The sequence below is a fragment of the Ambystoma mexicanum genome, chromosome 3p, assembly GCF_040938575.1.
Source record: "Ambystoma mexicanum isolate Mex_15411 chromosome 3p, UKY_AmexF1_1, whole genome shotgun sequence".
Classification (NCBI taxonomy): Eukaryota; Metazoa; Chordata; class Amphibia; order Caudata; family Ambystomatidae; genus Ambystoma; species Ambystoma mexicanum.
The window spans coordinates 572226722-572243462 of NC_090925.1; the positions used below are offsets into that span (position 1 = coordinate 572226722).

Genomic DNA, 16741 nt, shown 5'->3' on the forward strand with positions numbered 1-16741 from the left:
TCTGGTATCAATTATTTTAAATCCAAAATGAAAACGTGTTTTCAATGCATTTTTTTTATCAAACTCTATTTTTCTGCAACACATTAAAGGCAGCATGTTAGCTTTTATAAATACAAACAGATTCTACATTGATTATATGAATCAGCAAGTGGAAGATCTCTTACATTTGATTAAGGAAGAAGCCAGATATTAAAGGGGATGACAATGTATGGCCATGACCTTCAAAAAGGAACCCAGCCTTCCATCTCGTTCCCCAATTTGGTCACGGAACTCCTCAGTGGCTATATCATTATGATGTGCTGCAGGGGATACTTTATCCCATACATGATCAGTTCCCAGTGAAGCAGGATCATATGTTGGTTAGGGAGGATACAGAATAATTTGTTGTTTGTGACAAACGGCAGTTCGGTTGAAGAGAATTAGGTCTATAGTTAAATGTTGTGATGAAGGAGTTGGCTAGACATTATGGTGGCATTTTTGTAGTCGATCTTTAACCCTTTTTTATTTAGTGTGCATGGAAGGAAGTACTGCGACAAGCAGGCCCAAAGGAAACATGATGATTCCTCTGTGGAACTGGAGGAAGCATTGCAGTGTTCCGGGGGAGTGGAGAGGACTCAGTATACTAACATATAAAGGGAAGAAGGAGTTGTAGTAAAAAGCACAGAAGGCCGGGAAGTTTAAACTTGGGTCCAGCGGCACAGCAGTAGTATTCACGGGGATCCAAAGAGAGAAACTGCAAGGCTAAGCTCACCAACGACTGAGAAGCAGCTGGCGGGTCGGAAGGAGACCTGGGCAGCGGTGTGGTCCATGCTGAGACCGTATTAGGAGTGCAGCTGTGGAACCAAGCACTGAAGGGGAAAGAAATCACTGGGCCAAGCAGCAGTGACTGGAAGAAGGCTGTAGTGCCAAATGAAAACCCGGTGATGCCTACCCAGGAAAAGAAAGGTAACAGGAACGGCGGGAGACCCAGGTGGGAGGCAGGCCACCCCAGACCCGAAAAACCGCTTTCAGGTACTGATCACTCCTGTCCCTGTACCTGTGAAGGATACGAATGCCTACAAAATAGAGAAGGCCATAACAAGTATTAAAGTGCCTCGGGAGACCTCTCCGTCGTCACAGTGGTCAACTGCATACCACTGTAAAATAAAAGTGCCTCAGGAGTCCTCTCCATCGTCGAAGTGGTCAACTCTATAAAAGAAGAGGGAGGGCGGACTCCAAGATAATCTTCCTTGGCACAATAGTGACTGTTGTCTATTGCGATTTCATAATCTAATGTCTTTGTAATGGTTATAGAATGCGATATGAGAATGGGGGCATGTTTAGAAAACTCTAGAATGAAAAGGACACACAGATCAGTATCCATTAAAGGATGGTTGACATTATAACGGGCTCCGGTATGTTTAATATGTGATTAGCACAATCACAACAATGGTGACGAGGGGAAACTAAACAAAAAAGGAAGAAAGAAGAGAGAAATAATAAAAACAAAGAAAAGAACGGAAAATGGATAAGGAGTGAACAGTAATGGAAAAGAAAAGAAAAAGACGAACGAGTAAACAGCTTGTCGGTAAGGAGCCCATATAGCTGTAAAGTGACTGTGTTTGGGTTGGATTAGAAAAGAAAAAAAGTAATAAGGGAGGAGCATATACAGTTAATAGAAGTACGGCTTTCGTTAAAAAGAATAAAGCAAACGTAATTTACTCTGGCGCAAGCGTTGGCCAGGCTGTGGAGAGGATTAACGTAATTGTAGTGCAAGCGTTATCTAGCGCATGCAGATCAACAGCGATACAAGGAAATAAACATTAGAGGAAAACACATTAAAACGTCAAATAACATGCTGCCATTTTGGATAGAAATATAGTTGCCAAGGTAACGGCCTGAATTGAATGGTACGAAGTGTCAAATGAAAGCAGCAGAGATAAACAAAGTAATAAAAACTTTTTGAAACGTGATATGAGTATGCAATCGGAGCAGAATAAATTATAAAAGTGAAAGAGATATTAAGTCATTGTATGTAAAATAAATCATCAAAAGGAGGAAAATAAGTAAGCAAAACACTAGCAAAACAGAAATTACATTGTGATCAACAATCAACACCAGGAGTCTAAAAAAGAATAGACGGAAAGGGTAAGCAAAACGAAAAGTAAACATTCAAATCACACAAAGGAAAAGCAAGGAATGTAAAGAGAGACTAGCAGGATTTTCCCAAGGCAAAATAAGCAAAAGAAACAACTGAAAAATTAAAGCTGAGTAAGACACAGTGGAAATTAATTAACTATAAAGTTACAGAGAGAGATAGTAACTACATATTAAATGTATACATACAGAGAATAGCAGGATTTGCATAAAGCAAAAAAGTGGAAGAAACAATTGAAAGTCCAATATAAACAAAACAGAGTGAAATATAAATAAACACAAAATGTCGTCTGACAATACAAATGGAGACTCAGTTCAAATAGCAGCAGGAACATTATTAGCCATGAATCCAGTAAGTTATTTAAGATGCCCAAATCCTGTTAGTCTAGAACCACAGGAAAGTCAAGGTCAGAGATGGCAAGAATGGCTTGATGAGTTTGAACGATTCCTATGAGCAGTTGGAAATCAAAATGCTGTTAACAAGTTGAATATATTTATAAATTTAGTTGGTAACAAGCTAAACACAGTCATAAAAACAATACCTTCAGAAGAAAAAGCCACATATCAACTTTTGGTGACAGCCATCAATAGTAGACTAATAATTCCAACAAACAAAGATTATGAGAGATGTATATTTAATCAATGTACACAAGGTCTGAATGAGTCCATTGCTCAATTTGCATTGAGATTACAACGTAAAGCAGTGTATTGTGACTTTGCAAATTACAATGATAATGAGGCAATACGATTGACAATCGAAAGATGCTTGTCTCAATTCAGAAAACATTTGTTAAAAAAAAAACACTTCCACTGAAAGAAGTTTTGGAGTCAGCAAGAGTGTATGAGAGAGTCGATACTCAGTCGGAAAATATTGAAAATCCAAAGAATCTGGATACGATTGTTGCAATAGGACAAAGTGTACCATGGCAAAGGAAATATTTGAATGGATCAGGGGCAATAATGCGTAAGGATGGATGGAACAGCTTTCGTAGAAATCCAGTGCAAAGACACTGTTACAGATGTGGATTTGAGTTTCCGCACAAAGGTCAATGTCCTGCTATGGGTCAATTGTGCATACGATGTGGACAGGAAAATCATTTCCAGCCAATGTGCCGAGAAAGACTGATGACACCTACATATAGATCCGGTACACAAATGGGTTCAAACCGTAGATATGAGGGTCAAAGAGGTTTCAATGTAAGACAATTCCCAGAAAAGGAGGTGATGAGGTCAAGTGGAGTAACCCAACCAATTCAGCAGCACGGATTTGTAGGAGGGATGGACAATTTGCAAATAGAAATGCCTGAGCAGGGATGTCTGGAACAGGATTTGGCTATGAAATCCTATCAGGGTCAAATTCAGGATGAAAAACAAATAGAAGATCCGTATAAGAACCTGCCACTAAAAGAATATGTTGTGAACAAAGATCAATATCAATATCAAGAATATGATAGATACAGTAAAGAATATGTGAGACTGATTTATGACAATGGAGATAAGAAAACAGCCATAAAGTTATGGTGAAACTAAGTGGACATGAGATACCATTTCTGGTGGACATTGGTGCAACTGTGAATGTAATAAGTGAAAAGGCATATTGGGCAATTTCAGCGTAATATCCTTTAAAACCTTTGAGAGCACACATATTTGAATGTGGTGCCACACAACCATTAGTATCAAGGGGACACTTTCAATGTGATTTAATTCATAATGGAAGATGTGTGACAGTAAACATACATATTATAAGTACTCCGGCGGTGGGAAGATGTCTCATTAGTTGCAAAACTGCTACAGAATTACAACTCATCACTGTTAAGTACGATCAGTTGGAAAAGATACAAGGGTTTCCTTCACACGGTCATAAAGTGTGTGCTCTTGCAGAAAAAAAACATTGGATTAAAAAAAAGTAAAAGAAAAGTCCGAAATGATTTGAGGCTGTTGGAAAACTGAAGGATAGTGTGATACACTTACATATTGATCCAGCTGTACACCCTGTTCATCAGCACACCAGGAGGATTGGGTTTCATTTGCAAGCCAAAGTGTCTAAAGAGCTACAACAATTAATTGACAATGATATCATTGAGAAAGTGGATGGCAGTCCTACTCCATGGGTGTCTCCTTTAGTACGGGTGCCTAAAGCAGATGGTTGTCTTCGGTTATGTGTGGATATGAGGATTCCTAATACAGCGATGCAGAGGGAGACACATCCAGGACCTAGTATTGAGGATATGATAATCTGTTTGAATCAAGATACCAGATTTACAAAGTTAGATCTAAACCAAGGATATCATCAGTTGGTGATTGATCCGGATTCAAGACATATAACCACGTTTATGACTCATGATGGTTTGTTCAGGTACAACAGACTAAGTTTTGGTATTTCCTCTTTGGCAGAGATATTCCAAGAGACGATAAGAAAAGTTATTGCACCAGTAATACATGCATTTAATTACAGTTATGATATATTAGTATATGGAATAAATCAGAGTCAATATGATGAAGCATTGGAACAGATATGTAATATCCTTCAGGATAATGGAGTGACACTAAATGGCCCAAAATGTGAAGTGAATAAGAAAAGTTTAAGATTTTTCTAACATATATTTTCAGAAAAAGGGATCAAGGTGGATCCGGAGAAGGTAAACGAAATTTTAGGGTTGGGTCCTCCCAAGGATGTGGCTGAAGTGAGATCATTTTTAGGAATGACTGGATATTGTGCAAGATATTTGCCCAATTAGGCAAAAATGACTGATGCCTTCAGACAATTGTTAAAGAGAGATGTGACATTTCAGTGGAATGAAGATTGCAAAGAAAGCTTTGAAATTATAAAAAAGGAATTGGCTAATGAACGGTAATTGGAATATTTCAATCCCAGTTGGGAGACTGAAGTCACGGTGGATGCAGGTCCCGTGAGTCTGGGTGCTATATTAGCACAATTAGAACCAAGAAAAGACAATGTAAGACATGTCGTGGCTTATGGAAGTTGTGCTTTAAATTCTGTTGAACAAGCGTATTCACAGGCAGAAAGAGAAAGTCTGGCAGCAGTATGGGCTTGTGAGAAGTTTCATAATTTTATAATTGGAAGGCCATTTACGTTGATTACAGACCATCAAGCTCTTCTATCACTGTTTGGTAATCCTAGAGTTAAAATGCTGCCAAGCATTGAAATATGGGGGAATTCGTTTACAAGAATATGATTATAACATCATATATAAGCCGGGAAAGGAAGCCAACCAAGCCGACTACTTATCGAGACGTTCAAAAGAGGTAGCTGAGAATAAAATGCAAACAAAAGCAGAGGAATATCTGTCTTATTTGTCACTTAATGCATTACCAGCAGCGGTCACCAAAGAGATGTTTATTGAGAAAAGTAAGGAGGACCCGACAACTGAACTGGCTATCAAGATCACTAAAGAAGGTAAATGGAAATGCTGGAGTAAGATTCAAGTGGAAGGTGGGGTAGATAAAAGAGATCTAGAAAGGGTAGCCAGAGTGAGTAGTGAATTGTCGTCAACTGAACAAGGATTGCTCTTGAGAGGAAATAGGTTGGTAGCTCCCGAAAGTTTGCGTAAAGTACTTGTAATGCTGGCACATAAAGGACATTGTGGAGTTGCCAATACAAACAAAATTCTTAGGAATCAAGTCTTGTTTCCTTATATGGATGTCATCGTGGAAGATACTTTACAACACTGTATGGCTTTTCAAGTAACTATGAATGGGAAACATTCTGAACCTCTTAGAGTAGTGCCATTGCCTGATGAGCCCTGGAATAGAGTAGCAGTTGATTTCTTTGGCCCACCTGAAGAAGGAGGATATCTACTGGTGGCTGTGGATGAATATTCACGTTTTCCATTGGTCAAGCATTTGGTTTCTACTGCTTTTCATCATGTGGCAGTAGTTCCAGAAGAGTTGTTCAGTGGGGTATCCCGAATGTTGTCAAGACTGACAATGGGCCACCTTTTCAGGGTCATGAATTCAATAAATTTGCTACACATCTTGGATTTAGACATCAAAATATCACTCTGTTATGGCCACAAGCTAATGGAATGGCTGAGAGATTCATGGATACTATAAAAAGAACTCGTCAGAAGGCAATCGTGGCCAATATGTCAATGCCCCAGACTATATCTCAGATGTTGCGAAGTTATCCTAATACTCCTCACGAGATGACCGGATGTTCACCTGCTAGTTTAATCATCCGATATAAGCCTCTAACTAGACTTCCACAAATGGAGGATTATATGCCTGCAGAGGATGCGGATATCAGAGAAAGGGACAGGCTAAAAAGGAAAAGGATTAAAGAATGGACTGATGTCAAGAGGAAGTCAAGTGAAAATAAAATAAAGGTGGGAGATTCTGTTCTTGTGTGTTAAGATGGATTTCTGAACTCTGTCCTGGAGGGGCAGATGTTCAGAAGGCCAGCCTAGTTTCTTGGAACAGGGTAACCTCTGGACAAGCCAGACCAATCAGGGTAGCGATGGCGGCGGTCAAGACAAGGTCTCAAGAGGGGTGAGGGTGACTGAAAGTCCGCAAAGAGCACACAAAGCAAGGACGCTTAGAAATGACTCCAGGCAGGTGTTATATTAAAAATATAGACACATTTATTACAAGGCCTCTGTAACATTGTGTTAGGCTGAATTTCCTAATCTAGTGAGTCCCCCAGCAGCTTTGCTGGATTTCTGGAGTTTGTTTTTTTTCTCCTGCTAAGAGTGAGACTCTTTTTCTCCCACTCTTGGACATGATTTATGGTGTTCCTTTGACTGTTAATGTGTTTTATGGGCTATGGGGTCCTTTACTCCATAGGGTCTCATGTGTTTTTACTATGTGTGTTACACAGCACCCTCCATGCCGTAACACAGGGGTGTCATAGTGACACCCCACCATAGACTCCATACCCTGAGACTGACTACTGTCTCCCAGGGCATGTAAAGTCACCATTGGCTTTACTAGTCCCAAATTAATAACAGAAACCAGTACAAACCATCATATTGTGGACGTACTGGTCGGGGCAATTCGATTGCCCCGGGGTCTGTTAGTCGAGGGGGCACGTCTCCGTCCCCCCTGATCGAGTTTTGTCTGGTGGCAGTGGAAACTACTTTTTATATCCGACCGCGAATATTTCCCTATGGGATTTTCCCATTGTTCGAGGCTATCAACTTTAATTATTTAATTCTCATAGCCTCGAACATACCGCCGGTTTATTTATGTAATATTAATTCGCTGGTTGGTACGTTTTGCCAAGACTCGATTCTAAAATGGCGTTTGTGTTCTCTTCTGTGACTCCAACCCAAGTCGAGCCCTTTCTTCCACTTTTTGGCGGGCTTCTCCACAGAAGCCTCCAAAAGTGGTGCCACTCTGTCTGGGTACCACAGGGGGTTTGGGAGGGGGTTTAGGCACCCTGGACTGAGTTACCTTGGTAACTCAAGTCGCACTCTTGTGTGATTGGCCAAAGTGGTGAGCCGGCCGGCTCACCACTTAGCATGTTTGATTGACAGCTAGGCTGAGTGAATTGGGGTATGCTGCATAAAAGCAGGGCTTTGGGGACTGGAACTTCAGAAGTCGCCACAGGACCTGAGAATCCGACGAGGGAGAAGCTGAGCCGACCTACCACGACGACACCACCGGTGGAGCCCCGCGGAACCGACTCACCACTTCCCGACAACAGAGAAGATCTCCCGGCTGGAGAGGCTTCTTCCCCTGACTGGTGGGCACAACCAGTTTACCTTCTTTCTTCGCACCCCAGACCGGTTTGTGGTCGGACTACCCGTGCCAAGCACCCCTGCGGCCGGATAGCCACTCACCACTGAACCGTGAATCAACGGACCGCTCCTTGTACCTGGGAAACTCCGCGGCTGGTTTCTTCCCTGGCAGTGCAACGGACTCCTGTCTTCCTCCCCGACTAGATCCTCTCTTCCCCCGGACGAAGCACCGACTTGCATCCGCTGCCAGGAACAACTGCCCCCGCTGGAGTGTTCTCACCACTTTAAGGTACTGTGTCCGCCAGGCCTCCCTTTCTAAAGATTGCTACAAGGTAATAATAACCCCTTAACCTTCTGGACTGGGCTGGCCGCCTTGACCCTCTAACCGGTCCCTCTCTTTGATCCAACTCCTTTTTGAACCGTTACAAGACTTTTGTGCACTGCAACCGTGTGACCTTGGACACATTCGTTTGGATCTTCTTAAAGCGTATCCGGCCTACTGACTCTGAATTCCTAGTGTTACTTTGCCTTCCGCCCTTGTTGTGTTCGTGAAAAAGTGTTGGGATCTGTTTCAATTTATTCTCTGCTTTTCTCTCCCTTTTAAAACGAATTATTGGAGTGCCATCTACGTTAAGCACTCACCGCTGTCTGAAAATAAGTGGGGCTTTACTTAAGACTTGTCTAATATTCTTTTAAGGGAGTGTATATCTTTTAGTGACCATGTTTTTGAATTACTTACTACTAGTGCCTGTGTGTTTTTCTAGATGTGGTTTTAAATAAATAATGATATCTCTTTTACACCAAGCCCTGGTCAGTGTTTACTTGTTCTATTGTGTTCTATTGACCTATTGTGAATATTCTGTATACTGCCTAACTCTTCTTGAGGGAAGTCCGACTGCTCAGCCACAGCTACCAAGTGAATCTGTGTGGTACAGACTGCTACCAAGTGGGTTTACTGCCAAACACCTGTAGTCCTAAATCTTTTGCAGTGGTCCCAGAGGGAACTGCACAGGTTTCTGCCTAACACTACATTGACCATAGTAAAGAATCACGGTAAAACTCAAGTAAACCAACACATCACAATCAAATACAATATATTTACAATTACCGAAGGGTCTAAAGATTTAGAAGCACGAAATATGCAGACCACCTAGATGGGGAGGAAAACAGGCAGTGCAAGTAATCGTTAGATCCAGTTAACCTTGAGAGGCCACCTAACTAGAAGGAAGACCGAGCCCTACGAAGAGTGGAGCCTTGTGCTCAGAAGTACCTGCACACGCTGGTGCCAACAGGCCCAGGGGAGTCTATTCAAGGAAATCAGGCAGTTCAGAGAGGTGAACAAACGATAGCGAACAGACCTCCACTACTCAAGTGCAGCCTCCACTTGTGGGCAGAAGCAGAGCGTGAGTACGGAGAAAGGGGTGCTGCTTTTCAACAGAGGGGGAAAGCCACAGGCTTCTGGAGGAGGGAGACCGGTTCAGGGTATTGACTACTCACTGGTCCCCGATGCAGGCAGACCCAGGCTTCTCCGAGTTAGTTTCTTCGCTGGTAGGTTCAGATGCGATCAGAGGGTCGTGTCGGTGCCGTGTAAATTCTGCGGCAGCAGAAGTCAGGGTCGAGGGTGTCCCAAACGCAGCGAACATGCACAGATGGTTACCTCAGCAGGGCAACTCGGCAGCCACTTGTATTCCAGGCCCAATGTACACTTCTCACTTCAGACCTGGGAATGCCAAGTGTACGAAGCGTGTGAGAGTGTCGAGGGCTCGGATTTCAGCAGCAGCCAGACGGCGGTAACAGAGCAAAGTTCCTGTGTAGGCTGGTCAGTCCGCTGGATGGCCCAGGGACGCTTCCGAAGGCTTACGTACAGGAGTTGGTGAAGATGCCGAGAATAGTTGTTCCCACTATTCTAAAGGGTCGAAGCGCCAGTACAGGCCTTCTCGTTCGATCAGAGGCAGAGGGGTCTCACAGGACGACAGCAGTGCAGGGTGCCAAACCTTCAGCGGGTCACCAGCGATTCCCCGACTCAGCTTCTTAGTTGCAGGATACTTGGCTCCTTTAACCTTTTATTCGTGAGAACTCTGGAGATCGACATGGTAGTGGTGTTTCCAGCCTCCTCTTATCCAGGGTTCCCTTCGCGCCAAAACGGAGAGGGCCCAATGGGATATCTGCTCACAAAACACTCACACCATACGTGGACCTATCACAGACCACGGTGATCCCAGGCATTCAAGACACTCTAGACTCTCTGGCACCCAGCATGTGTATTGGGAACAGACATCCCAGCCCACAACCTGGAGGCTCACAACAGGCCTGTAGAAGCCTGCGAAAGCATCTGTGTTTTGCGGGAAAGTACATGCCCAAATAAGGATGGCCCTGGGTCGGCTTGACCTGGGGAAGGTGAAGGGGCAAGACGGTCAGCGGACAGGGCAAAGAACCTAGTGGTCTGGCCATTTTGGAAGCCAGGCCACCCATTTTGGCCAAACGCGAGAAGCGCGGTTAACAGGGCAAAAGGGAGTTCAAAACACAAAGAAACGATCGCTGCCACCAGTCCCGTCCGTGACATACTTGCACAGTTCGTTATAAATCCATTGAGAGTTTCTAGGGCCTGTAGAATGACTACAGACCCAAGAGCACGGTAATGTAAGTTACGGTGCACTCTTGTGCCATGTTGCGCAAAATCTGCAACATGAGAAAAGAACTACAGAAAACAACATTTCCCGGTACTGACTGTCTTAAGGGCATGTCAGTTTCCCCGTAAGAATGGAGCGAAAGCCCAGAGGAGTGCGGCAGAAGGCTGCGCTTCTCTGGCAAAGTCTAGATCAGAGTGTAAAACAACAGCTAAAAGTTTGGGGGTTGCCACATGGAAGGAAAATTACCTACAATATGAAATCTTTCCTAACACTGTGCAACAAAGACAGCGTAGAAAGCTGGACTCTAGATATAGACCTTTGACATTTAGGATTGTGAAGATCAAGGGTCCCATGGTGACTGCTGTGGGAGAAGAATGTGAAATAACAAGGAATGCTTCATTTTTAAAAAGACTTTTTCATGATAGTGATGATGAAAATACAGATGAAGACGTGATGGAGGTGCCTGATGATAGGGATTTTCCTTTTTCTGATGACTTGTCTATGGATTGTAGTACTAGTCCAGAAGATTCTGGATTAGTGGAATCAGAAGGTAATGTCAGTTATGCATTGCAGGACGTAGTGATAAGAAGTCGGCCTTGTAGAGTGAGTCGACGGCCGGCTCGTCTAATTGAGCAGATGTAACATAAGTTGGCTATATTGTAAGTACAAATTGACTTGTTATATTGTAAGAGCAAAGTTACTTGTTATGTACATGGATGAACTAAAATGATAAGTATGGGGGGTTGTTGTGTATTTGCTATTTCATAATCTAATGTGTTTGTAATGGCTGTCGAATGTGATGTGAGAATGGGGGAATGTTTAGAAAACTCTAGAATGAAAAGGACACACAGATCAGTATGCATTAAAGGATGGTTGACATTATAACGGGCTCCAGTATGTTTAATATGTGATTAGCACAATCACAACAGTGACCATCTAAGAAATAGAAGTTAAGATCAACACAGGAGTGATCACCCTCATCACTGTGGTGACAAGTCTAAGAGTCAGAATCAAGTACACAGGAAACCTGGGAGTAGTCTTGCCTGTTATAAAAGTGACTTACAGAGAAACTGAACACCAAGAAGCCTTATGATTGATCTATTTCATCACAGTGGGCATATTCAACAGTCACATCAAACAAGAGTGCCTCGGGAAGACTGTCAGAAGAATAACAGAAGGGAGTCATTCTCCTGGTCATTGCTTCTGTTGGTAAATCAGACCCTGTTGGAGCAGACTGTTGGCAAAGTTAACTACAATTCAAGAATCACACCAGAAGGGAGTCATTGGTGACCGAAAAAGCACCTGTTTTAAGAACGTTTGATACTTTCTGTTTGTTAGTGGCAGGGAGAGATTAGTTGGTTTTGACAGAGGACTGGGTATTATTCTTTTTTTTTTTACTGACATTCTGAAAATTATCTGAGTTATTTAGGTTGAAGCAGGGAAACCCCTCTACAAATAGGGGGAGACATGTTTTCTATATCATTTCAATAAAAGTATTTGCCCAAAACATGATACTCCCTTCTCAGCCTCCTGAGCAACCATCTATCCTAAATAATACTAGCAGATGGGCTGGTTGTCCCCTGCAAACCATTCAAATTACTTCCTCTATACTGATTAGAAGTAGCATACAGTGCCTTACAAGCACCCTAAAAGTCTCTTCTGTATTGGGCTTCTCTACACAATTAATCAAATCAAGGTGGAGTGGCTACAGTGGCGGATTCAGAAAATGAGTTTGTCATGTTTTTCAGAAGGCAGCGTGGTTACTCTAGGGCCAGAGTTGCATAGACAATGCAGTACTACAAAGCTTATGCCTCCTTTCGAGACACAGAGCAGATTCTGAATGGATGAGTGCCGGGGGCATGAGGCAAAGCAATGTTATATTATTTTCCAAGGCATTATGGGGCTCCCAAATTAATCCAGGCATTAAAGCGTTGCCAGCAGAGGGATTTCAGGGCTGCTAAAAGGTTGTCACAGTGCTTCTTCGTGGCTAACAGTCTGGAGAACATTGCATGTTTAACCCAAGGGCAATGGTGGAACAAAGGAGAAAGATAAAAGGTACAAACTTTACATTAAACGCAGTATGGTCGGTTTCCTGGATGCCTGGAAATGCTTGGGCAGGGGTCTGCAACCAGCGCTGGCCAATGGGCCGGCTCTCACCGGATCCGAGATCTGGCATCATATTTCTAGCCGGATCTCGGGATCCGGCTTGCCTCTGCCTCAGCCCTGGCCAACAACCGACCCAAAGCCTTATGAGAGACTTTTCGGTTCGCCCCAGTCTAGGGGGAGGGGCGAGGGATCACCGAAAAAAACTTTTCTCAATGTCTGAAGGGTTCACTAATTGACTGTCAATTAGTGAACAGAGGGACAGGGAGAAAAGTTTCCCCGCGCCCAATAAAAAATGATGCAGCGCCCCCACACACAATACAAGAACATCAGGGGACTCCATTCACAGGAACAAACACAAACGCACCAACTGAGTCCCCTGCTGTTTCTGTATTGTGTGTGGTCGGACATGTTGCTCTTCACCAAAAGCAAATAATGGGCGCTTTGCCTCCAGCCCAGGTCACTAGCATGCAAGCTTATCGGTCTGATACTTTAGGTTGCATGTAAGTGTGCGCCCTTTGATGCTCACCTGCAGCTCTGGGCCTTGCACCAGCTCCCTCGATGTTGGGGGAGAGTAGTAGGGGGCGCAGTACTTCCACTGGTACCATCTGTGGAGGCCCAGAACGGCTAGGAATTCACATGCCAGTCTTGCTCCTCTGAAAGCCAAGCAGGCTGGAAAATTAGGTCACCTGTGTCGGTGAGTCAAGTGTTAGTCTGGTGTTTATGAAAGGCGAACAGTGCTAAGGAGGGGTTAAAATGATATGCTTGTGAAACCACTTAATAACAAATAAATGTGTCTGTTCTGCTGACAGCAGTTATTAGGAAATCAATCTGTGGGTTCATGGTTGCCAACTTTTGATTTTCACTGCAGGGGCAGAAATGCTCCAGCCCTGAATATACGAAAGCGACCATCCCAACCCATGCCATGGCCAAACACATTTTATAGCACTTGTTTTTTTATAAGGAATTACAAAAGGTAACCAGTATTTTATATAGAACTTCTCAGCAACGGTCAATGAACCTGCTGAGCTACCCTGCTATTATTCTACTGTAGAGACGTTTATGGATCCCTTAATGTAATAAAAATCACTGCATTACGAACAGTATTTTGGGTGCAGCACTGCCATGGAACAGATGCACAGCGCGGAGTTAGGAAAGAAACAGCATGACAGATATTGCACCATTTTTAAACTATTAGTTTGAACATTTCCTTTGAGCAGAGTTCAACAACAGGCTCCGCCCCCTCCAAACTCCACCCCAGCAATTGTGGAATCCCCCTTCACATTTGTTTCCATTTCCACCACTGCCTGCAACCTAAGGCTCTCTACAAGCTTTGGATTGTGGCTATCATAATCCCTCACTATTGACTAAACTTGCTAGGATTGGTGGGAGTAGTAGTCCAAAACATCTGGAGAACGAAAGGTTGCAGACCATTGTGCTGGGGTGTTGTGCCTGCTGCCGCTTGGGGTAGGGTAATGCCTATCTGATGTCTCTTTTGCAGAGCACTTTTTAACCCTTTCACCTCAAGGTGGCAGGCTGGCATTTCCCTGGGCCAAAGGGCCACACATCATCTCTGAAGTCAGTACTTTCTTCTTTGCTGACAGATGTGCCGGAATCTGCTGCTCACTTCAGCACACAGTGTAACTGCCTACGTATGAACGCTGGCACTCTTTCAGGATTTACGCTCTTGGCAGGGATTGTAACCTCACCTCTGTTGATAGAATATTTAAAAATGCAAATAGAAAATGAAATGCTGGCCCACGTCCATCAATGTTGAGCATAAATCAGTTTAAGGCCGACATCTCGCACAGCGAGCCCACACAAAGCCCTCTAAGAAACGCATGAACTCATGCACTCACCAATTACATCCAGAAACGACAGGCTGATTATTAAATTTGCAGCCCAGTTGAAACTGTTGCAGAACGCAAAGGCTCGCCCACGGATTTCAGCGGGGTAAATTTCACTCAGAACCAGCCACGTCACTGTGGATATAAAAAGTAGACAAAATAAGTTTTGAAGGAACTTCACCGCTAAATCTACCGTTTATTTTCCTAAAGACCAATTATACTAATATTTTGATTGAATAGGACACAATTTCACTTGGATGAGAGAGTTACTGCATCTGTAAAGCACACTGGATACACCATTGGGAGAAAACAAGGTTGCCCACTAGTCATAAAAATAATACACGTGTTCGCTACTGCACTTGGCATGAATTTGAATATAACACACCATCGCCTGAAAACAAAACACACCGTCATATTGATGACTGAGGTTAACATTTTTAATGGGGTCCATATCATCTTGTATTAAATCTAGGTGTGGGCATTATAGTGCAGCGTGAATGTCGTCCCGCCAACTACCATATTGCCGCACCACCACGACCATCCCATTCCGCCCTTCCCTTCTCCATCCCCCTCTACGCAGCCCTGTCACTAAACCACCACACAAGGTCGCTCTTAACTTAAACGACATTCAAGGGGCAGTATTTGGCGCCACGACAACATTCACGCAGCGAATGTGCTTTCCTAATGTCTTCTCATATGCAGCTAATCCCATTATGTTTCATCTGCTGTGTTGCAAAGTGTTCTAGAGTGGGAAATATGCAATGCGTGTTGCACTGTCCCTCCTTGCGAAATATGCAATGCATGTGGCAGGGTCCATGCGTGGGAAATATGTAATGCATGTGGGAGGGCCCATGTTTGGGAAATATGCAATGCATGTGGCAGAAACCCAGCTTGGGAAATATGCAATGCATGTGGCAGTGCCCATGCGTGGGAAATATGCAATGCATGTGGCAGTGCTCATGTGTGGGAAATATGCAATGCATATGGCAGGGTCCATGCGTGGGAAATATGTAATGCATGTGGGAGTGCCCATGTTTGGGAAATATGCAATGCATGTGGCAGAAACCCAGCTTGGGAAATATGCAATGCATGTGGCAGTGCCCATGCGTGGGAAATATGCAATGCATGTGGCAGTGCCCCTGCTAGGGAAATATGCAATGCATGTGGCAGTGCCCCTGCTAGGGAAATATGCAATGCATGTGGCAGTGCCCATGATTGGGGAAATATGCAATGCATGTGGCAGTGCCCATGTGTGCGAAATATGCAATGCATGTGGCAGTGCTCATGTGTGGGAAATATGCAATGCATGTGGCAGTGCCCATGCGTGGGAAATATGCAATGCATGTGGCAGTGCCCCTGCTATGGAAATATGCAATGCATGTGGCAGTGCCCATGCTTGGGAAATATGTAATGCATGTGGCAGTGCCCATGTGTGCGAAATATACAATGCATGTGGCAGTGCCCATGCGTGGGAAATATGCAATGCTTGTTGCAGTGGAAATATGCAATGCATGTGGCAGTGCCCCTGCTTGGGAAACATTAGAAGATTCTGAGGAATATTTGTTGTAAATGTGCAAATGTTTTGACCAGATAAGGATCTCATTGAGAGCTCGGCGGTGCAATAAAAGAAGTGGCAGTAATTGTGTTACTGACACTTTTTCGGGCCGGTAAGGGAATTAGCCCCATTGTTACTGCACTGCCAAATTCAGAGTTTGGAGGAAAAGTGGAAGTTTCACCTCTAGCAAAAAAGCTAGAGATAAATCCTCCACTTTTCCTCCAAACATCGGCGGATCTACCATGACATTTAACGCTCACAGTAAATCTGCGAAAAATTCCCTTTGGACTCCAGAAATTGGGAATGACACCACTTTACCACCACTGGTAATCCCTTGGCTCCGTGGGCAATTCAGACGGCCTGGTAATTAATTATTTTCCACTGGTAGCCAATGCAATGATGTGAGAGCTCAGCTTGTGTCATATGATTCCCTCCTGTTGACCCCCAGTAAAGATCTAGCTGCTGTGTTTTGGATGTGTTGTAATTTATTTGTGAGGTTGCCTGGGATACCGAGATGGATGCTGCTGGTCTAATCGATTCTAGATAGTACTAGAAAGATGAAAAAAATGTCAGTGTTACAATCGGTCTAAGGGTAACTGGTAGAAGCATTTTTTGCTTTTACTTGGGGTTCCAGCAGGAGACCGTTGTACATTGGTATTCCAATGTTCTTGTTTACTTTAGGTGTTTTACGTCAGTTTGAGGGGTTTCAGGTGTGGCATGGGAAGAGACTATCATTATTTATGTTTCGTCTGGCTTAAGTTTAAGGTGGTT

General features: G+C 43.6%; 1 protein-coding gene across 1 annotated transcript in view; it reads right to left on the minus strand.

Moving 5' to 3' along the window:
• SLC2A10 (solute carrier family 2 member 10) overlaps positions 1–16741 on the minus strand; it is a 507763-nt gene that overhangs the window by 109507 nt on the left and 381515 nt on the right. The window contains exon 4 of the mRNA XM_069651300.1: positions 14428–14550. Within this exon, the coding sequence (XP_069507401.1) occupies positions 14428–14550 (123 nt within the window). The remainder of the gene's footprint in view (positions 1–14427; positions 14551–16741) is intronic.